Consider the following 23353-nt stretch of genomic DNA (forward strand, 5'->3'; position numbering starts at 1 on the left):
TTGATCATCACCGGTCACACTGACACTCACATTCACATTATTGCCCATAGCACTTGAAACTTGACTAACACCATTGTTGATGATTGGTTGCCGCTGTCGGGATGTCATCGTAAGAGGCAGGGAGTTGTCAGTGAGATAAGGTGTAGAGCTCTGAAGAGACGTGGATGCCAGTGTGGGCAGTGATGGTGGCAGTTTTGCGGTTGGTGAGGTAGGGTCAGTCATAGAGGGTGGTGCAGCTTGACAAGTGTAGCGAGGCTCAGCTGATGGTGTATCTGCCTGGATGACACAGGGTGTGCTGGTCGTCAGCTCAGGGATATCAGGTTTACTGGGTGTTGAGCTCAGGCCAGCTAGATGGAGCTCCTCCGCTATGCTGGTCCTCAAGATGTTAACAAACTCCTTGTGATTAAGTCCACTTCTTAGATTCCTTATGGATTTTTCATCATGCACAATAATGTTAATTTCAGCGCCAGTCTTAAGGTTAAAATTTACAATCTGATTAGCAAAGTGTTTTGGGGATATCTCATCTCTAGTGCAACCCATGGCAGAACAGATTAGATTCAGTAATTTTTTATCTGAAAAATTCTTGGTGAATTGATCAAACGCCTCATTGTAACTGGATGTTGTGGGCTTACTTGAGTATGTAGGCTTTGTCACGAGCCCATAGATTGTAGCTTGGTCGTCGGATCCTTGTATTGTCAAACAGCCATTTAGACAATCAGAGCGCTGAGGTCGTCTAAACTCTTTCCTAAAGGTGACAGCAACACCAGCCGACATTTGTCTGGGGCATCCAAAATCTCCTGAAATGCAGTGTGCGAAAGCTGTTTCACGATTTTCTTTGAATTTGGTAATCTGGTCCGACATGTGAGCCTCTAGAATCTGGATCGAATCCATTGTCTTTGGTAGCGTGATTGATGGTCTTGGCGTTTCTGATGTAGAGGTTTGTTTTGGACAGGATGACATAGGAGTTTGGAGATCTGAAGAGCTTAATTCAGTTGTTTTAGTAGCTTTGACGTTGGTTTCCTCTAAGCGAGTAATAATATTATGTATCTCCTTGCTTATTTGCATCTTTCCTTTTCTATTAACATGCAGACCATGGCGGGTATGATGATATCTCTGCAGCCAGTATATGTCCAGGAGATGCACATAAGTTATGGTGTAACATTCTTGAGTATGTTATTTCTAACATACTCATTTATTTCACTTATTCATTTATTTGAAATAACATTTATTTCTAACTTTCTCAATGTCAAGTTTGCAAACACCTCTAAAGACATTAATTGCATACCCTGTTTGGATACTGCATCCAAGTTAGTGAATAATTTGATGATTAATCATAGAGTTAATTTCAAATTCAGACATGTATCTGTATCAGAAATTAAAACTACAATAAAACAATAAAAAAATAAAAAATCAGTAGGATGGGATGGGATTTCAGTTGAAATAATAAAAAATATTATGAACTTTATAGCAGAGCCACTTTGTCTGATTTTAAACCAATGTTTTGATGAAGGAATTTTTCCATACCACCAATTAAAAAATGCTGAATTGAAACCACTTTTCAAAAAAGGTTCATTAGAAAACCCAGAAAACTATCGTCCAGTTTCAATTTTACCAACTCTATCAAAGGTTTTGGAAAAAATAGCATATGAACAAATGTACTCTTTTTTTGAAAATAATAATTTGTTTACAGATAATCAATTTGGCTTTAGATTAGAAAAAAACACAATATCAGCTGTCTCTGATTTCATCAATCGTGTGTCGGGGGGCTTGGATGGATCTCGGAGTACTGCAGCAGTGTTCTGTGATCTGTCCAAGGCGTTCGATTGTGTGAGCCATGATGTATTAAGTAATAAACTGAAATATTATAACTTCTCTGATCTGGCACTGTCTTGGATACAATCTTATTTAAAAAACAGGCAACAGAGAACTGTCATTAAGAAAAATGGTAAACATTTCATTTCAAAATGGCAAACCATCAATTGTGGTGTACCCCAAGGATCAATTTTAGGTCCCTTGTTATTTTTAATATTCATAAATGATGTTCCTAACAATGTATCATCAAAACTAATATTATATGCTGATGACACTACAGCTATAGTAAAAGCAAATGATGTACATACTCTTAGATTAGAGCTTGATCGTTCCATTGTAGACTTAACTAGCTGGTTTGCGGCGAATGGTTTAAAACTTAATAATTCTAAAACACATATTTTTCAATTCCAAACACTACAAAATAAGCAAAACATAATTTTTGAATTACCATATGAAAATGATATTTTAGCTTTTGTCGAACAAACAAAATTTTCAGGCTTAAATATTGATAAAAATTTGACTTGGAAATATTATATATCACATTGAAATATTAGCTAAAAAATTACATACAGCTTGTTTCCAGATGTATGTTTTAAGAAACATAATAGATTCTAAAACAAAGGTCATAGTTTATTATGCCATATTTTTTTCCATTATGCAATATGATATTGAGTTATGGGGCTCAACATCATATGCCTCAACTATTTTTAAGATACAAAAGAAGTTTTTATGAATCTTATCATTTACACGCAAAAAAAGTCATGTAAACCGCTTTTTGAAACATATGGAATGTTAACAATGCCTTCACTTTATATTTATAAAATTCTGGTATACTTCAAGAGTAATGCACAATTATTTATAGACAATCAATTTATTCATCAATACCAAACACGTTCAAAAAATAATTTGCAGTATCCAAGACATCGGCTATGCCTGTATGAAAGATCGCCGTACTACATGAGTCTGAGGCTTTACAACGGTCTACCTGCTCATTTTAAAAATATCAATAGCATTGTAAAGTTTAAGAAAGAATTAAAAACATTCCTTATAAAAAAGAAATATTATACAATAGAAGAGTATTTAAATGACTGTTTTTTAAAAAGTGACTAGTTTAATTTTAATCCTTAGTTTTTATTTTTATTTTTGTTAGCTAAGAAATGACAATGTCATCTGTTTCACCAGCTTTGCTGGAAATGTGAAATGTTTTATGACAATAAAGTGATATTATTATTATTATCATCATTCCTGCCTGATTAGCGTGTTTACTTCCTTAATGAGGTTATTTTCAGGACTATTTTCGTTTAGGTCATATCTAGATGGTATTGTAGAAATAATAAGGTTTGTGTGTTTAAAAGAGAAAAGATCCTTTTTTAACTGGGTTTTAAAGTTTTTGAGAAAATGTTCTCTTTGAGAGAGTGAGTTTGGAGTTATGTTGTTTGTGCCTCCAATTAAGACTACGTAGTCTTTTTTAGTATACAATTTAAAACTGGGAGAACATAACATGGAATTCATGATAGGTTGTAGTGAAGCTCCTGGTTGGCAATGATTGAATATTTGAAGCTTATAATTATTGACTTGTTCCAAAAATGTAGATAGGTTCCTCCCTTGGCTATCACACACTACAGTAAGTTTTGGTGTACATATTAGAAGTCATGGAGTTTGTGGTGGGTTTTTTGTGCATTGTGGCTGTAGAGATTAATCCATCATTAGGCCTTATTACGCAGTGCTTCGACTTATTCACATTATTCAGGGATGTTTTAATTTCATCAGTATCACCTTGACAGATTTCTCTGTTATTTATTGTGCTTAGAACCTCAAATCTGTTATTGGCTGTAGTCTTTTGTTGGTTATTAAAAAGTTCTTTTCTTGCAGGCTGCTTTTGTGCATTTTTCCTATGTCTAGTAGGTGCTTTTTGCCATTTGCTATTTACATGATCAGGCTTAGTAATATCAGTTTGAGTCTGCCGAGATATATTTCCGTCATTTTTGTTAGCTTTAGGACTTTTCATTCCCTTGTACCAGTCCAAAAAAGATAAGTCACTTTTAACAGTGCAATAGTGATGCGCTATATATTTTGCATTAGCAAGAACATGAATACCACATTCAAATGATTTCTTTTGCTGAATGCATGGCATCTCTATAACTTTGGTGTTTTCAATGCGTAGTTTACTGGCAACAATTTCAGCTGAGGTTTTATTGCTAGGACTCAAGGAGTCAAGATGAAATGCCATTCCACAATCCCTAATCACAAACAACAAACTCCAATGAGAGCCATTGTCATCCTGGCCACCATCTGATGCATCACTTATGCACAAAAAAACGTAGTTACTTTGTGCAAAATTTGTTAATTGTAGACTTTCACGTGCTGTTTCAGGTGCCCCTAGCTTAATGACATGAGTGATTGATGGTCCAAGAAAAAGTATGTTGTTGTCTGCAATACTGTCACTCATTGCTGAAAAATAATCATGCAATAAAGTGTCATCAACCCATTTATTAGTGTTCCATGACAATTTAGATACTAATTCTGATGTGACAGAATTAAGGTTAGATCTCAGGTTTTCAATTTCAGTGCATTTATTTTTAATTTCCATAAGCAGTGAGTTGTTGTAGTTTGAAATGCTGTCGAGTTCTTTCCTAAGGTTATTATTGTCCAATGTCAAAAGATTGCAACTTCTGCTGCAAGCATTTACTTTTTCTTCAAGTTCATTTATTTTAACGGTTTCTGTTTGTGTTCCTCTTGACTCTTGATGGTATGTAGTCTCATCATGGTTAGTATTCCTGCTAGTTTCAATCTTAGCTTCCAAATTATTTAGTCTAGTTTTTAAGTGATTTTCAATCTCATTGAGGTGAGATATTTTAGACATTAGTATTGCCTTGTCAGACTCAAGTTGTACAATCATACTTTCCTTGAAGGTGTTGTCTTTAACTATTTTACATTCCAGCTTATTTATTCTTTCGCTGTAATCTATTTTTAGTCCTTCAAGACTATTTTCTAGTTCACTTTTATCATCCTGCAATTTTATAATTTTGTCTTCTAACACCAGTTCTGATTTCGATTTCATATTCTTGAGCTCATGAATCTTTTGATGTAAGGTTTAATTTTCAATCAGGAGTGCATTGCCCACTTCTGCGGCCAATGTTAGGGATGTTTCAAGGTCCACATTTTGTTCAGAACTTATATTGTTTAACTTAGCTTCTATTTCTGACAAATTCAATTCATTTTTATCAGGTTTGATTTTATCATCGATTTCGGTTACTTTTTGACATTTTTTACATCTCCAAATTGATGGCTCACCATTACACATATTTTTGAATGTCTGATCAGTAATGTCTGTACATCTCCTATGAAACCATGTTTCACAAGGCCCCCTGCATAAGACTGAGTTTGCCCTTACTCCTTTATGGCATAAACCACAACGATAGTTAGTCATTTGCTATTTTAAAATATTGACAATTTTATTTAAAACGTTAACCATAAGAAACTTGTGAAAAAACAAAACTTAAGAAAAAATACCCAGAATAGGGAGAAAAGGGATACAATTACAGAAAAATCCCAAAACAGGGAAAATTGGGATTCAAGCTTATTTAAAGATCCCAGTCAACAAGTAATAATGAAGCAGTTTCCCTCCGAGATATTAGGCAATTGTTATGAGCCCAGTGTAGATAAGGGTGACCAAAGTCCAACCACCGACCCTTCTTATCTGAGTTGATAACCAGATCTTTAGTATTTTTACTAATCTATGCAGGTAGATTTAACAGTTTTTCACACTTAACTTGTTAGTCCTTTGGCGCCATACTATTTAAGGTTGATGTAAATGTTCACTGACTCAGACTAAATAAGAACTTGTAAAAACTTTTTCAAAAAAACCAAAATTTACACACTAGAAAAGAATAAATCAGGAGCACTAAATCTTGTCAGCTAACCAGTCTGGGTCTCCCCCACCTTCAAATTTAAAAAAGTGGTGCTATCTAATCAGAATCACTTAGTACTATGTCCAAAGCCAGTTTTGTTGCAGAACATTGCCATCCAGTATAACTGCATACTGTTGTTTTTACTGTAATTCATTATATCGGCAGCAATGTTTACGCAGCAGCGAGCGTTAGTTCAGCTCCTGGCGCCGTCCCGGCATCTAGCAGTCAGCAGCAAACGTGTTAAAAAACAACTAGACATTGTGTTGGTTGGAAATAATTTACCAGTTGTGTGAAATCATCTTGTCAAATTAATGCTTCAAACATGTTTATTCCTAAAAATGTTTATCCTAATTTCAAAACCATTTTATGATGGGTATTCAGAGTATCTCAGAGTAAAATACGTAAAGCCTATATCTTAACTGTGTTTTTCCTTGACACAATCCTCTTACCAGTAAAAGGTTTTAATAATGTGTGCCGTGTGGCACAGTAATTGTTGTTACTTACTTTCCGTGTCCGGAAATCAGACTTCGCTTTTCCAAAAATTAGCTACCGATATGGCTTTGTCATGAAATGAAATGAAAAATATCTTTATTTAAGAGGCGAAGTTAGGACTAGCAAGTCCTCTCTACCACTTAACCTCTAAAACATAAATAAACTATCCACTTTATAAATAAAATTAAATAATCTAAGGGACCATATTATAAACATGTTGAAATTAAATTTAAACCCAAAAAGTCCATTCACACAAGCCGCCAACAACCCGCCACACCAGCGCCAGAGACTCATTCATGCCTGCTACTCAAAATCATAGATTTTATCTCTGCCCCAAACCTTGCACGGTTCTCTATGGATTTTATATGGTCAGGAAGAAAATTCCACATTCGAATTGCAGATACTGTACTAAGAAAGATTTATTAAAGACTGTTGACCGGTGAATTGGTGGAGATAAAAGAAGAGAGCCTCTACGAGTGGAACGGGTACTGATGTCAGAAATGAAATGGAAGTTATCTGATAAATACTTAGGAATTTTACTGTTGATAATGGAGTGTAGAAGACGGAGGGTGTGAAATTCCCGAAGTTCACTTAGCCTCATTAATGAAAGCAGGTTGAAATAGGGAGTCACATGGTCATATCGTCTAAGGCCAAATATGAATCTGTTACAGGAATTCTGCGCTCGCTGAAGTCTGCTAGAAACCTCATTAGTCATGTCATTGATCACCACATCACAGTAGTTGAAATGAGTCAAGATGAGAGTTTTTACTAACATGATTTTCAAGTTCAGTCGAAGGTATTCTGCGAAACGTTTGATGGTGTGAATAGCCCCAAAATCCCTGTTACAAGTGGAATTTGCTTGGTTAGACTAATTCAAATGTTTGTTCATTATGAGTCCTAAGTTTCTCACTTTGTCGCAGTAGGTAAGGTCTTTTCCGTCAAAGCTAAGTTGTGGTGCAGTGAGTAAGTTTATTTTAGTCATTAATCTGGGGTAGCCAACAATAATTGCTTGAGTTTTGTCAATGTTGAGTTTAAGTCCGTTGTTTGTGGCCCAGTGAGTTATTGATTCAATGTCAATGTTCATGAGTCGCACAGCAGTCTCCATCTCGTCTACATTAAAGTGAGAGTAAATCTGTAAGTCGTCAGCATACAGATGGTAGTGTGAGTTAGTGATATGTTCTGTGATGTCATTGATGTAAATTGAGAACAGTAGTGGGCCAAGAACAGATCCTTGAGGAACACCTCTAGTAATCTGCTCCCAAGTATAACATTTGTCACCAGCTTTGACACACTGCTGACGATCAGATAAATAGGACTCAATCCAGTCAACACAGTTATCAGAGAAACCAGCCAAGCGCAGTTTCAGGAGTAAAAGAGGATGGTATACGCAGTCAAACGCCTTTGAAAAGTCAAAGAGGGTTAAAATAGTGGCCTGTCTGTTATCCATTGCACGGCGGATGTCATCAGTAATTTTCAACAAAGCAGTGGTAGTGCTATATTTCGCGCGAAACCCAGATTGAAAATCCGAAAAGACTTTCTCTTCCAAAAAAACTGAGAATTTACTATGCACTATTCTTTTGCATGTCATTCGCATGTAAAAGATCATCTAATGTACAAGACTGGTTTAGGCGTGGGCAGATCAGCAGATGGCCAGGATCCTGAACAGCACCACACGCGCACAAGATGTTTTCTTTGTCTGGTAAGTGACCCCATTTCTGCATGGGGTCTCTTAAAATATGATACAACCGGACGACTTCGAAAAAAACTTGTTGTTAGAAAACCATGAATTTAGAATACTATCCATTTTCGAACTTATCAAAATAGGAATATTTCTTTGGCCCGTGGGCCGTGACTAGAAAGATCCCAACTATTGGAAATTTATGAAAATTTTAAATTTTTTAACATTTTAACACATATTGACAGTTAAAGAACCTTAAAACTTTGTTACCTAAGTAAATTCATTGAGCGGAGCGAGCGAAGCGAGCGAAGCTCTTTGGGATCAACTTCAATGCAACAAATAGAGAAACATCACTCAATAACGGCTGAACGCATTTCAGCCAAACTTAACAAAATTACTTAGACTAATAGTGAGATGGTTTTAAACAAACAAATTTCAATTAGATAATGCTAATGCAATTTAAAACGAACTTAAAATTTCCAATTTTTAACATTAGGCTTATGGGACTAAAGTAGCCATATGACAGTTTTTTGTTTACAAGAAAAATGTAAACAAGAGAATCATAAGGTATTTCTGAACTTTCTAGACTTTTCTTTTAAACGTTTTAAAATCATTCCTATGATCTTAATAAACAAGAAAATACCGTTAAAACATTTTTTAAGGCGCGGACTTCACTACAAATTGCGAAAATAGACGGAACTACTTTCTCAATGCGCGGAGCATATTGCAGTGACTACTCGACTTACTCTTGGGCACCTATTTGTGTTGCCAGCTGATTAGAAACAGTCAATGTTAGAAATAAGGATTTAATAAGCGATATATCGAACCGCATCGAAATCGATATTTAATCCGATAATACCTTACAGGTTATATTATGTTGAATTACATCGACGATACAGTAAGTTATTACACTTATTAATAAAACGCAGATTGAACCCTGATCTAATTTAGGCATGTGGGGAGGTAGGTCGGGGTTTATGAGTATTCGTGACTACATTAAGTGTTTTGAAGTAACGTTAGATTAGGAAGGTAAAGTGTAGGTTATAGGTAGGTGATCGGTTTATTTATTTCTGTTGCACCATATTATTTTTTTTATTTTTTGGAATATTGGATAAACAGGGAAACGATTTCAAAAATGCTTGCATTATGGTCTTAACAAACCATCTACAGTATTCTAGCATTGACTTTATATAAAGTCAATGATACTAGCAAATTACTACATTACTACATACAGACCAAAAGAAAAGAGCATTTGGATTTGGACCTTAAATCGTCCCAATAATGGTAGAAGACCTACATTCCAGTTACATTACAATCATATCCTCCATCAAGAATACTTGGTATTAACAATCATAAACTATTTCCAGCAAAGAAAGCTGAGTTTAACTGATTGCAATGGTTGAAATGAAGACGAATGTTATGTGGCACAGTTGAATTTAAATGTCAAATTTCCCCTCCTGATATTATACTTTAATACTCGTTTACTTTACTTAAATACTTTAACTGATTGTAAGGGTGAAAAATGAAGTCCAATGTTTTTGTTCTAGGCTACAGTTGAATTTGAATGTTAAATTTCCTTTCTTTTTTATACTTGAATGCCCTTTATGGATGTTCATATCAGATTCCAACTACTGTAATATTTTTCTGGTCAAAACCTACCATATTCACTTCTGGCGAGGTATCTGAATAACAAGATGTAGTTAAAACAAATTTGAATTATTATAATTTGTATCAATAAAACAAGCATTAGTATATCTATTGACTTTTTTACATTTAGTTACTTATACAAATATCAAATCACGTTTGTTCCGCTCAACTGGCTTTCACCTCTCTGAAAGCAACCCTAGTATTTTTTAATCTAAGAGTTGTCAATCCATGCCTTAGTTCCCTGTATAAAAAAGGTTAGAATTTATGAAACTGTATGGATTTTAATTCTTAAACTATCATCAAAAACTTGAGGTTTTTAATATATGTGAAGCACTTTTGTTAGAACTCATGTTTAAACATCCTTTGACCTAACATATTAAAAATTCGCTGTTTCTTTATGTTTTCCAGCTTTACAATTTGGCATTATTAAAGTATTAGAACTTTCAACCTTGCCATACTAGAACTAGTTCATTAAATTTTCAACCAACAAAAGGGGAATTAAATCTAAATATAATACTAACTTAATTTTTTAAATTTTAATTATTTGCCATTGGACCGATCCATCTCGTAGCATTGGTGCTGGACCCTAAAATGGAAGGCAATTTGCTTGACCCTATCGTGCTACTTGACTTGACACCATTGGTTATGTTTGTGATTGTGCTTAGAGCAGATGAATTTGGACGTCTTAAAAGTAAGAGAAAGTCTAGCTGACTATATATTTCAGTTTTTGTGATTGATTTAACCATATCATTACAGATTTTACCTATTAAGTAACAGTTTTTAAACCTACCTTGCTATTTAATTATAAATTCCCGGGTATTTTGGAAATTTGGGAATATTTCCTCGATTTTAAATACCCGGGAATTTTACATCATGGCACAGTGCTGCCACCCGGACAACACTACTCAAGTTGCAATTCTCTGGAGATGGCCAGGGTTAATGTTAATAGCTATGTTTGATACAGACACAGTTGTCACTGAGGGAGGTGGTTTGTAATGCCAACTGCAGTGAGCCTGGGTGTTCACGTGTGGCTGTACACACACTCCGCAGTGCTGCCACCCAGACAACACTACTCAAGCTACATTTCTCTGGAGATGAACAGGGTTTATGTTAATAGCTATGTTTGATACAGACACAGTTGTCACTGAGGGAGGTGGTATGTGTTGCCAACTGCAGTGAGCCTGGGTGTTCATGTGTGGCTGTACACACACTGCACAGTGCTGCCACCCAGACAACACTACTCAAGCTACATTTCTCTGGAGATGAACAGGGTTTATGTTAATAGCTATGTTTGATACAGACACAGTTGTCACTGAGGGAGGTGGTATGTGTTGCCAACTGCAGTGAGCCTGGGTGTTCACGTGTGGCTGTACACACACTGCACAGTGCTGCCACCCAGACAACACTACTCAAGCTACATTTCTCTGGAGATGGCCAGGGTTTATGTTAATAGCTATGTTTGATACAGACACAGTTGTCACTGGGGGAGGTGGTATGTGTTGCCAACTGCAGTGAGCCTGGGTGTTCACGTGTGGCTGTACACACACTCCGCAGTGCTGCCACCCAGACAACACTACTCAAGCTACATTTCTCTGGAGATGAACAGGGTTTATGTTAATAGCTATGTTTGATACAGACACAGTTGTCACTGAGGGAGGTGGTTTGTAATGCCAACTGCAGTGAGCCTGGGTGTTCACGTGTGGCTGTACACACACTCCGCAGTGCTGCCACCCAGACAACACTACTCAAGCTACATTTCTCTGGAGATGAACAGGGTTTATGTTAATAGCTATGTTTGATACAGAAAAAGTTGTCACTGGGGGAGGTGGTATGTGTTGCCAACTGCAGTGAGCCTGGGTGTTCATGTGTGGCTGTACACACACTCCGCAGTGCTGCCACCCAGACAACACTACTCAAGCTACATTTCTCTGGAGATGAACAGGGTTTATGTTAATAGCTATGTTTGATACAGACACAGTTGTCACTGAGGGAGGTGGTTTGTAATGCCAACTGCAGTGAGCCTGGGTGTTCACGTGTGGCTGTACACACACTCCGCAGTGCTGCCACCCAGACAACACTACTCAAGCTACATTTCTCTGGAGATGAACAGGGTTTATGTTAATAGCTATGTTTGATACAGACACAGTTGTCACTGAGGGAGGTGGTATGTGTTGCCAACTGCAGTGAGCCTGGGTGTTCATGTGTGGCTGTACACACACTGCACAGTGCTGCCACCCAGACAACACTACTCAAGCTACATTTCTCTGGAGATGAACAGGGTTTATGTTAATAGCTATGTTTGATACAGACACAGTTGTCACTGAGGGAGGTGGTATGTGTTGCCAACTGCAGTGAGCCTGGGTGTTCACGTGTGGCTGTACACACACTGCACAGTGCTGCCACCCAGACAACACTACTCAAGCTACATTTCTCTGGAGATGGCCAGGGTTTATGTTAATAGCTATGTTTGATACAGACACAGTTGTCACTGGGGGAGGTGGTATGTGTTGCCAACTGCAGTGAGCCTGGGTGTTCACGTGTGGCTGTACACACACTCCGCAGTGCTGCCACCCAGACAACACTACTCAAGCTACATTTCTCTGGAGATGAACAGGGTTTATGTTAATAGCTATGTTTGATACAGACACAGTTGTCACTGAGGGAGGTGGTTTGTAATGCCAACTGCAGTGAGCCTGGGTGTTCACGTGTGGCTGTACACACACTCCGCAGTGCTGCCACCCAGACAACACTACTCAAGCTACATTTCTCTGGAGATGAACAGGGTTTATGTTAATAGCTATGTTTGATACAGAAAAAGTTGTCACTGGGGGAGGTGGTATGTGTTGCCAACTGCAGTGAGCCTGGGTGTTCATGTGTGGCTGTACACACACTCCGCAGTGCTGCCACCCAGACAACACTACTCAAGCTACATTTCTCTGGAGATGAACAGGGTTTATGTTAATAGCTATGTTTGATACAGACACAGTTGTCACTGAGGGAGGTGGTTTGTAATGCCAACTGCAGTGAGCCTGGGTGTTCACGTGTGGCTGTACACACACTCCGCAGTGCTGCCACCTGGACAACACTACTCAAGCTACATTTCTCTGGAGATGAACAGGGTTTATGTTAATAGCTATGTTTGATACAGAAAAAGTTGTCACTGGGGGAGGTGGTTATGTTGCCAACTGCAGTGAGCCTGGGTGTTCATGTGTGGCTGTACACACACTGCACAGTGCTGCCACCCAGACAACACTACTCAAGCTACATTTCTCTGGAGATGAACAGGGTTTATGTTAATAGCTATGTTTGATACAGAAAAAGTTGTCACTGGGGGAGGTGGTATGTGTTGCCAACTGCAGTGAGCCTGGGTGTTCATGTGTGGCTGTACACACACTGCACAGTGCTGCCACCCAGACAACACTACTCAAGCTACATTTCTCTGGAGATGAACAGGGTTTATGTTAATAGCTATGTTTGATACAGACACAGTTGTCACTGAGGTAGGTGGTTTGTAATGCCAACTGCAGTGAGCCTGGGTGTTCACGTGTGGCTGTACACACACTCCGCAGTGCTGCCACCCGGACAGCACCACTCAAGCTACATTTCTCTGGAGATGAACAGGGTTTATGTTAATAGCTATGTTTGATACAGACACAGTTGTCACTGAGGGAGGTGGTTTGTAATGCCAACTGCAGTGAGCCTGGGTGTTCACGTGTGGCTGTACACACACTCCGCAGTGCTGCCACCCGGACAGCACCACTCAAGCTACATTTCTCTGGAGATGAACAGGGTTTATGTTAATAGCTATGTTTGATACAGACACAGTTGTCACTGAGGGAGGTGGTTTGTAATGCCAACTGCAGTGAGCCTGGGTGTTCATGTGTGGCTGTACACACACTCCGCAGTGCTGCCACCCAGACAACACTACTCAAGCTACATTTCTCTGGAGATGAACAGGGTTTATGTTAATAGCTATGTTTGATACAGACACAGTTGTCACTGGGGGAGGTGGTATGTGTTGCCAACTGCAGTGAGCCTGGGTGTTCATGTGTGGCTGTACACACACTCCGCAGTGCTGCCACCCAGACAACACTACTCAAGCTACATTTCTCTGGAGATGAACAGGGTTTATGTTAATAGCTATGTTTGATACAGACACAGTTGTCACTGGGGGAGGTGGTATGTGTTGCCAACTGCAGTGAGCCTGGGTGTTCACGTGTGGCTGTACACACACTCCGCAGTGCTGCCACCCAGACAACACTACTCAAGCTACATTTCTCTGGAGATGAACAGGGTTTATGTTAATAGCTATGTTTGATACAGACACAGTTGTCACTGGGGGAGGTGGTATGTGTTGCCAACTGCAGTGAGCCTGGGTGTTCACGTGTGGCTGTACACACACTCCGCAGTGCTGCCACCCAGACAACACTACTCAAGCTGCAATTCTCTGGAGATGAACAGGGTTTATTTATGTTAATAGCTATGTTTGATACAGACACAGTTGTCACTGGGGGAGGTGGTTTGTGTTGCCAACTGCAGTGAGCCTGGGTGTTCACGTGTGGCTGTACACACACTCCGCAGTGCTGCCACCCAGACAACACTACTCAAGCTACATTTCTCTGGAGATGAACAGGGTTTATGTTAATAGCTATGTTTGATACAGACACAGTTGTCACTGGGGGAGGTGGTATGTGTTGCCAACTGCAGTGAGCCTGGGTGTTCACGTGTGGCTGTACACACACTCCGCAGTGCTGCCACCCAGACAACACTACTCAAGCTACATTTCTCTGGAGATGAACAGGGTTTATGTTAATAGCTATGTTTGATACAGACACAGTTGTCACTGGGGGAGGTGGTATGTGTTGCCAACTGCAGTGAGCCTGGGTGTTCACGTGTGGCTGTACACACACTCCGCAGTGCTGCCACCCAGACAACACTACTCAAGCTACATTTCTCTGGAGATGAACAGGGTTTATGTTAATAGCTATGTTTGATACAGACACAGTTGTCACTGGGGGAGGTGGTATGTGTTGCCAACTGCAGTGAGCCTGGGTGTTCACGTGTGGCTGTACACACACTCCGCAGTGCTGCCACCTGGACAGCACCACTCAAGCTGCAATTCTCTGGAGACACAGATCTAAATGATTGGCTCGCTAATCTAACTTCCGGTAAGCCTACAGTGTTACAATCTATACTATTATACTATTATAAAAAGAAGTCTCCGTGTGTTTGTATGAGCTAATCTCAAAAACTACTGCACCTACTGGGCTCAAATTGCACACAAATGAAGCTACAGCTCTGAGGATACATATAGAACTATTCCCGCTTCGATATTGACCAAGGACTCTGCCCCGTGGGCTTTCAAAAATCGGAAGTGAGAGATATAAAAGTAAATACTAAATATTGATTGATGGCATCCATGGTAATAAAGAACACGAGACCTTACCGTCAGACCGCCACCGCCCACCACCGCGCCGTGCAGAACGCATCATACCATGCATAGCCGAACTGTTCGTGATAAATTGTTAGCTCTATCACTGTCGCTGTCAAAATGTATCGTTTGTAGATTGAATTTAAATTAATTTAACTGTCATAACCTAACCAAACGTTGTCGCCCAGAATTAATCATGTGCGTACGCGAGTTGTGGCCACAGCTACGACAATACCGATCGGTCCTTAAATGTAGCAATTATGTGTTCGTGATATGTGTTATGACTGTTTTGTGTTAATGTTCAAGACGAAGCGATAGCGGATCACCTGATGATGTCACTGTGTTGACGAAACGCGTCGTATGACTACACCATTTTGGAACGTTAGAAGGTAACATTATATTATTATCATATAATTGGTCTGTCATCTTACGGAAAGAGTCAATATTACTAATAACTGGTTACATCTGCTGTAGGAAAATCATTCAGACCGTATTTGGATTGCATAAGTGAATCACACTTCTTTGGTCATAAAAATACAACATTTTTTCAGCATATTAATCAGTTTTTTTGCATTTGATAAAATATCTGATTCTCCAGAAGGCAGAAACATTCTTACTTCAATCCAAGCAATTTTGATTCCTTATCTTGCCACATCGTATTGACCAATGTATTTAATCATCATGTACTTATTTGCTAATTGATTAACTTCTGGCGTAGTTTTGCCTAGGTCGTAAGTTGTGCATGTATTTTGTGGATGGGATGGACCATAATTTTAGTGAATTTGGACACAAACCTTGAACATTTGCTGAACCAAATCCATAACCTTGGTTGCAAACAACAAGACATCCTTGGTTGGCAACAAATTATGCAAATGAGATGAGATGTGATGGCACTGTTGTATTTCCGAATGTTTTTTATGTAGTGAGGGAGTTACACGACGACTTGCCAATAAAAACCACAACGCGAGTTATCACCAGGCGGGGTCTACTAGGCCACTATAATCCAATACACAACTCTAATGCCCAAGCTAAGAATCAAACAGTTCACTCAATAATCGTACCACATAATAATATACAAGTACACTATAGGTAGAGTGACTACACCACTAGTAGCTGGTCTCAATAAATACCAAGCCAAACAAGCAAAATTAAATGGCAATTGCACTATTAAAATATTGAGCTACTTAGTAGCAGATAAATAAATATTAAATACGTTCCAAACACTAGATAAATATATTATCTGATAGCCGGTACTCCGCTACCCAAGCTACCAAGATAACGTGTTGGACTAACAAACAAGCTGTTCAGGTTAAATTAAAATAATCAAATGAATAAACAATAACAACCCTACTACTGCTACTGCTACTACCAACTTTATGTTACTTAGCTGGGCTTCTGTTAATAGGCTAATAATATTAGCTACTAGCCTACTGGCCACGTGTTTCCAACTACGCACGCTAAATCGTGCAGCCTAGGTTTGTCGGGCCTCAGAGTTATTAGTAATATAACTAACTCTTGGTACAACGCAAAATAATAACTACTACAGTCAATAAATTATATTACTTGCGCTCTAGCACCTGCCCAGAACCGTCAAGAATACACTTTAATATTATTCCTGACTAATATAAATCCTAACTACCGTCAGGCTTTGACCAGCACGGTTACAACTCTAACCCTCGCAAATAAATCAGATATTAATATTATCAAACTAATAATATCAAGTCGTCCACTCACCTCAAGTGGGTCACTGACTTACTACCCAACTTGACACCAACACGCCTTGAGCACCAATATCACACCGATGTCACCAAAGCACTACACGTCTCACTAACAATTACGCTCGCTCTTCACTGCACGGGATCCACGACTAGAATGTCCTTCCTAGACTGTGCTGAAGTTCCAGGATATCCCAGGCTTATCCGAACTGATAAGCCGGGTCAAAGGGCGCTAGCTAGGTTCGCCGCAGCCGCTTGCTTACCTCTACAATCGGTACGCGGCCAAATAGCGAAAATATACCCCCCTAGGAAAAATAACTCGTTACATCCCCCACTTACATCGGGATGAAAAAAAAGAAAACGGCCAAAAAGAAAAAAAATCTTTGAACTCTGGCCAAAACAAAATACTCCAGCCCCTAACCCAATGGTGAATCCTACACCACAGGTCTCAAACTCAAACAAAGAAAAACTCGTCTACTCGCCACTACCAGCCAACATGGTGCTGAATGAATTGGCATCAGGAACCAGACGGGGATTTCCATTGCAAGGGCCTTCGGGGTCTGCGTCACCAATTTTGACACTGTCTATGCGGCCTCCTTGGCCAGAACAGTCATCACCCACGCCCATTATTACTATCTCTGTCCCACATGTCACCAATCCGAGGTCTCGGATGACACCCATACCCAGAATTATGTCTATGGTGAGAGTGGGAACGTACAAGGCATCTCCCATCCACCGTCTTCCCGCAGCTTCTCCTGCTAGCCGAAACGAATACTCGGCCCTCGACCGTGTCCCATCTGCCATCCTTAGAGGAGTGGCCTTCTTACATGGCTCTATCCCCTGGCGTTGAAGATGTTCGGCGACTCCTCGCCCAACCAAGTTGACGACGGACCCAGTGTCCAGTAACGCCACGAAAACGCTGCCCATCAGCACAACTTCAACAAAGGGCCTAGATTCCAAAGTTAGCCGGTCCTCGTCTACTCCACCAACCAGGCTGTTTAGTTTTCCGAGCCACTCGGACCACTCTTCTGAGGTCGTTCGTTTTGGGTGGCCTTGCCCAGTTGACCTCCTGATGTCTGAGCTGGCCTGCCGTTTCCCGCCCGACATCCACACTGACTCACCGTCAAACCAGGTTTGCCACACCCATAACAGGAGACGGTCCTTGGTTTACCACATTCTCGGGCATAGTGACCAATCTCCTGGCACCTAAAACATTTCACCTTCCCCTTTGGACCCTCAGGCGCTCTAGCTGCTATCACGGGCCGTTGACCGTGGACCCGATCCGACTTCAAAGCTACCCGCCCACGCGACTCGGCTTCCGGAGATGGTCTCTCGAAACTCCGCTTCTCGACGGCGGCAGTTTCGGCGCGCTTCTCCACCTTCTTTTTGGGTGTGTAGGCGGTTTCCAAAACCAGCGCTACGTTCGGAGAAGGAGGAGGTCTAAAGGCCGCCTTCTCTCGCAGATAGGCCTCGTAGTCTTCGGCCAACTCAACCATCTCGGCCAGATTGCGGAAGTCCCGCCGTCGCACCATGAGTTTGTACTCAGGTCGCAGGTTGTTGTAGATCAAGTCCAATCTATCTTGCTCTGAAAACGTACCGCTACGCCTAAGCAAGGTACTTATGGCAACAACGTAGTCCCGGAAGTGCTCGCCTTCACCCTGTGTCCTTTTCCGGATCTCCTCATCCAAGTTCCTCCAATATCCTGGTGGGAAGAACTGGATTTCAAACTGACGCCGGAAAGCTTCAAAGGAATACAGGAGCTCCTTGCAATTCCTGTACCATAGAAGCGCTGAGCCTTGCAACAGCTCCGGCAGCGCTCTGAGCAGGTCCTCTGATGTTATAGAGTACGAGACCATCAGCTCTTCAAGGCGCTCCAGGAACGACACAGGGTCTCGTCGGCCATCAAACCTTAACCCCCACTTCCGTACCGTGTTGCATATTTTGGAGCAATCCTTTGGCTCCACCCTGCTGGCCTCATTCGAGAGTATACCCGAGCCTCGTGGCAGCTCCAAGCTAGAAGGACGGACTGGTCTCTCCGAATGATCGTTAGGTCGCTGCCATCCCTGGGTCTACTGGGTAACCCAAAGGTAGGCATGGGAGCAGCCACAACAGGGGACGCAGGGTTGGCGGGTCTTTTGAACCCATAGCCGACCTCATTACTCGGCGAGCCTCTCGCCTGTCGCACCACCAATGCCAGATGTTCTCTAAGAGTCCGGGTATCGGTCTCCGAAGACAACCCAAGGATCTCTTTAATGGCCTCTAACTCCCTGCCAAGTCCCACTATTTCTATTTGGCCCGATGCAATACTACCCAGTACCTGAGGTACGGTTCTCGGGGGGTCAGGAAGCTCCACAGTTGTAGTAGCCGGCGGTAAAAATGTCGGTGCAGCAGCCCCAGCCGTACACAGCCTATCATCGCTGTACCGACGGGCATTCCGCTGCTTCCAAAACGACGAGAATCTCTGCCGTAATTCAGCAGAAGTCCCAGTGGTCACCAAACCATACTGGTCCATCGTCCTCATGAGCTCCCCTTTCGAGAGGTCATATATCCAACCCACGCTACCGCCCCGGGGCTGCGACCCCAAGGACATAGTCGCTGGCGCGGAATAGGTCAGAGACGTTGTCACCGTCGTACCCACGACCGATGAAATAGTCGGCCAAACAGGCGAAGACGCAGGCCACAATGACGACGTCGTCATCACCGACAGTTCGGAGCTAACCCCAGAACTAGTTGTAACAATAGCAGACGTGATAGGCGTACCGCCTAGCACAGACGTCGTACTCGTAGTCACAACCATATTTAAAATCCAAATTCCACGACTAATCCGCAAAAATAAGAGCGAAACCAATTAAAATATATTTAACACCGTTATAATAAATCAAACCAATAATAGGTGTGAAAGTCAAACCACAAATACACGATAAGGGTTCTCACTCAAATAATATTCAATGATAAAGCTCAATTAATTAGCAAAATTAAAATTACTAACTAATATTTATGTATACAACCACTAAATAAATTAGGGTTCACAACACACCACGCTGTAACAGAAAACAGGTTAGGCCTACCCAACCGACTATAAAATCACAGCAGGTCTGCCTAAAACTCTGCTCAACAGCTCAGGTCCGCGGCCAATCTGCACAAGTCCGCAGCAAATCTGCATAAATAAAATTATTTTGTTCGGGCGCCGTTACGTCAGCAACTCAGCACCACTGCTAACCTCAGTCCCTGTTCGGGCGCCATCTTGCGACGAGATTTTCTCTGCACTGGAAAAATATTACAAATAAGTGCAGTCGTCGCAACCGTTTGCCGGGGATAGCTCAGCCTACAATGGCTGGGTAAAGTTCCAGGGTCTGCGATAAGGTCAGGGAAACCACTAGGCCAAAAGCCGGGTCTAACCGGTATAGGACTGGCTCATACACGGGCACTGTGAACAAGTCAAAAACAAGTCACCACAACAAACGTGCAATAATCACTACCAGGCCTACGCCGATTCTCCACACTCCTAGGGGGTCGTTGCTGACTACGCAACTCGGGCTTCGTCCCAACTATCCAATAGTTAAGCCCAGAGTGCCTAAAACACGGTGAGTTACACGACGACTTGCCAATAAAAACCACAACGCGAGTTATCACCAGGCGGGGTCTACTAGGCCACTATAATCCAATACACAACTATAATGCCCAAGCTAAGAATCAAACAGTTCACTCAATAATCGTACCACATAATAATATACAAGTACACTATAGGTAGAGTGACTACACCACTAGTAGCTGGTCTCAATAAATACCAAGCCAAACAAGCAAAATTAAATGGCAATTGCACTATTAAAATATTGAGCTACTTAGTAGCAGATAAATAAATATTAAATACGTTCCAAACACTAGATAAATATATTATCTGATAGCCGGTACTCCGCTACCCAAGCTACCGAGATAACGTGTTGGACTAACAAACAAGCTGTTCAGGTTAAATTAAAATAATCAAATGAATAAACAATAACAACCCTACTACTGCTACTGCTACTACCAACTTTATGTTACTTAGCTGGGCTTCTGTTAATAGGCTAATAATATTAGCTACTAGCCTACTGGCCACGTGTTTCCAACTACGCACGCTAAATCGTGCAGCCTAGGTTTGTCGGGCCTCAGAGTTATTAGTAATATAACTAACTCTTGGTACAACGCAAAATAATAACTACTACAGTCAATAAATTATATTACTTGCGCTCTAGCACCTGCCCAGAACCGTCAAGAATACACTTTAATATTATTCCTGACTAATATAAATCCTAACTACCGTCAGGCTTTGACCAGCACGGTTACAACTCTAACCCTCGCAAATAAATCAGATATTAATATTATCAAACTAATAATATCAAGTCGTCCACTCACCTCAAGTGGGTCACTGACTTACTACCCAACTTGACACCAACACGCCTTGAGCACCAATATCACACCGATGTCACCAAAGCACTACACGTCTCACTCGACAATCACGCTCGCTCTTCACTGCACGGGATCCACGACTAGAATGTCCTTCCTAGACTGTGCTGAAGTTCCAGGATATCCCAGGCTTATCCGAATTGATAAGCCGGGTCAAATTGCGCTAGCTAGGTTCGCCGCAGCCGCTTGCTTACCTCTACAATCGGTACGCGGCCAAATAGCGAAAATATACCCCCCTAGGAAAAATAACTCGTTACAAAACCTACTCCGTGCCTAGTCTATTCCAAAACTTGGAACACAGCTCACATCCTCAATGTACAAATGATTACATACATCTACAAATGATTATTGAAAGTAGACCAAAAAAGGCAAGTTCAAACCTCTACAATAAATATAAGCTAACCCGATAATAGCCCAAGCAAATTAGGAAAATAGAGGAACAAATCTATGTATTCGCAATTTTTTCAAAAATGTGTCGGGGAGGGTCCCCTTGTCGCGGATTTATAAGTTTTGTTCTAAATTAAGTAAGTATATAAATGTGGAAGCGTGAAATAAGTTTTATTTTTTACAATTAAAGTAGTTTAAGTTTCAGTTAACATCATCTTCTTGCTATTTGTTCAACTAGTACCACTCAATTGTTTTCTTTTTATATTCACACCACATCTGGTATTAATTACATATGTTAAAAACAGTCTTTTGGGAAATGTTATGGCTTTGCCACACTCCGGCCACTTGAGAAATTTCTTCAACACACCTGGTTAGTCTCATAACGGTTAATTTCAAGAGGGTAGAGTAATTTTAAAGGTCGAATTATTTTCTTTTTAGTGACTGTTACGCTTCTGATATTTCCATCTCTGCTTGAGTGTAGTTCATTAATTCGACCAAGTCTCCAACATCCTCTGGGTAAATTATCGTGAATAAGGACAATATCTCCAATACTGGGGAATTGTGAAGACCGGCAACGTTTCTGCTTGATTTCAGATTGAGTTAATGAGAGAAAATAATTATCCGGCAAGTTTGGGGGGTATTCTTTCCATGGCCAAGAAACCGAATACCTATTCTCGACTAATTGTATAGTATTATTAAACTGCTTTAGAGCAATATCATCATCAATTTCAAATGGATTATCATGTATACCTAAAGTTTCAAGACTCCAGAGGTCTTTGACGTTAAGTTGTTCTACAAGTTGAGAATCTGCAGAATGAAAGTAAGCTTTAGGAGCAAACAAGTTAGATGGCTGGACCGTAGTTAAGAATGAAGTTGAGTAAGAGTCAGTTTCAATAGAGTTTATTAAGCTCCTTCCGCTGATGACCCAGCCTAATTCAGTGTTTAAGAGGAAAAGTCCATTGCTTACCTCAATTTTGTCGTCATTTATAAAGTCCAAGTAATAGTCATTTCCAATAAGAAGGTCAATTTCGGAGTTCAGGTGTTGACCTTGAGCCAAAGTTAAGTTCGAATATATTGATTTTATTTGATCAATAATATCTATCATTTGCTTGTACGTTGATTGTGTCTTTATTTAAAAGCGATATACCAACACAAACAACAGGTGTCTCAAGAGTTTTACAACTTTTGTTTCCGAAAGTGAACACATTTAACCCTCCCAGTGTTACTTGACGAAAATTCGGCAAGCACCACACTTTGTATAGTGTTACTTGCCGATTTTTCGACAAGCAGACATCGTTTACGGCGAAGGCTCTATAACTGACTGAATCGGATTGAACTGGATCGAGTTAGGTATCGTTCTTTCCGTTACATTCTAAGCTGTCTCCAGATGTCTGTCTCTAAGCGCTATTCATTTTAGTTCTGAAAATATTGTAGCAGACAGCTGACGTGCGTGTATTTGTAAACAGCTAGGTTCCCCCGGACCGATGACTGATGTGTTTTATTACGTTTATCATTGTTTTAGTGTTAAAAATCAAAAGTAGTGATATACGTGGTGCATTATAAGAAGATTTAAGTGGTTTTGAAGTGCTGGTTGATGATCCTGAAGAAGTAGGTAGTGATATTGATGTAAATTATCAGCCAGATTCCTAGCTATGGTTAGGCTATGCATTCTTAGCTAAACGCTATGTACTGAAATCAGTTTTTTGCCCATAACTTATTTATTTGCAAATATACTTCCTTATATTATTATATATTTGTAATCCTCATAAAATTTAGAACAAAGTGGCTATTTTCAAATATTTATAGGCCTATAATTTATACAATTTCATTAGGCGCG

The 23353-nt window shown here is 40.4% G+C and overlaps 2 protein-coding genes across 2 annotated transcripts in view; both read left to right on the forward strand.

Moving 5' to 3' along the window:
* The window catches only part of LOC128998982 (tectonin beta-propeller repeat-containing protein-like), a 113308-nt gene extending 100471 nt beyond the window's left edge, over positions 1 to 12837 (forward strand). Inside the window, exons 16-17 of the mRNA XM_054425342.1 lie at positions 11009 to 11147; positions 12689 to 12837. Coding sequence (XP_054281317.1) covers positions 11009 to 11147; positions 12689 to 12837 — 288 coding nt within the window. The remainder of the gene's footprint in view (positions 1 to 11008; positions 11148 to 12688) is intronic.
* A 173-nt stretch (positions 12838 to 13010) lies between these two features.
* The window catches only part of LOC128998992 (tectonin beta-propeller repeat-containing protein-like), a 128556-nt gene continuing 118213 nt past the window's right edge, over positions 13011 to 23353 (forward strand). Inside the window, exons 1-4 of the mRNA XM_054425352.1 lie at positions 13011 to 13040; positions 13864 to 14078; positions 14204 to 14342; positions 14540 to 14708. Of these exons, the coding sequence (XP_054281327.1) occupies positions 13011 to 13040; positions 13864 to 14078; positions 14204 to 14342; positions 14540 to 14708 (553 nt within the window). The remainder of the gene's footprint in view (positions 13041 to 13863; positions 14079 to 14203; positions 14343 to 14539; positions 14709 to 23353) is intronic.

This window comes from Macrosteles quadrilineatus, unplaced genomic scaffold (assembly GCF_028750875.1).
Source record: "Macrosteles quadrilineatus isolate MER2022 unplaced genomic scaffold, UCM_ALF_1.0 Scaffold_1__1_contigs__length_201487025, whole genome shotgun sequence".
In the NCBI taxonomy this organism is placed as follows: Eukaryota; Metazoa; Arthropoda; class Insecta; order Hemiptera; family Cicadellidae; genus Macrosteles; species Macrosteles quadrilineatus.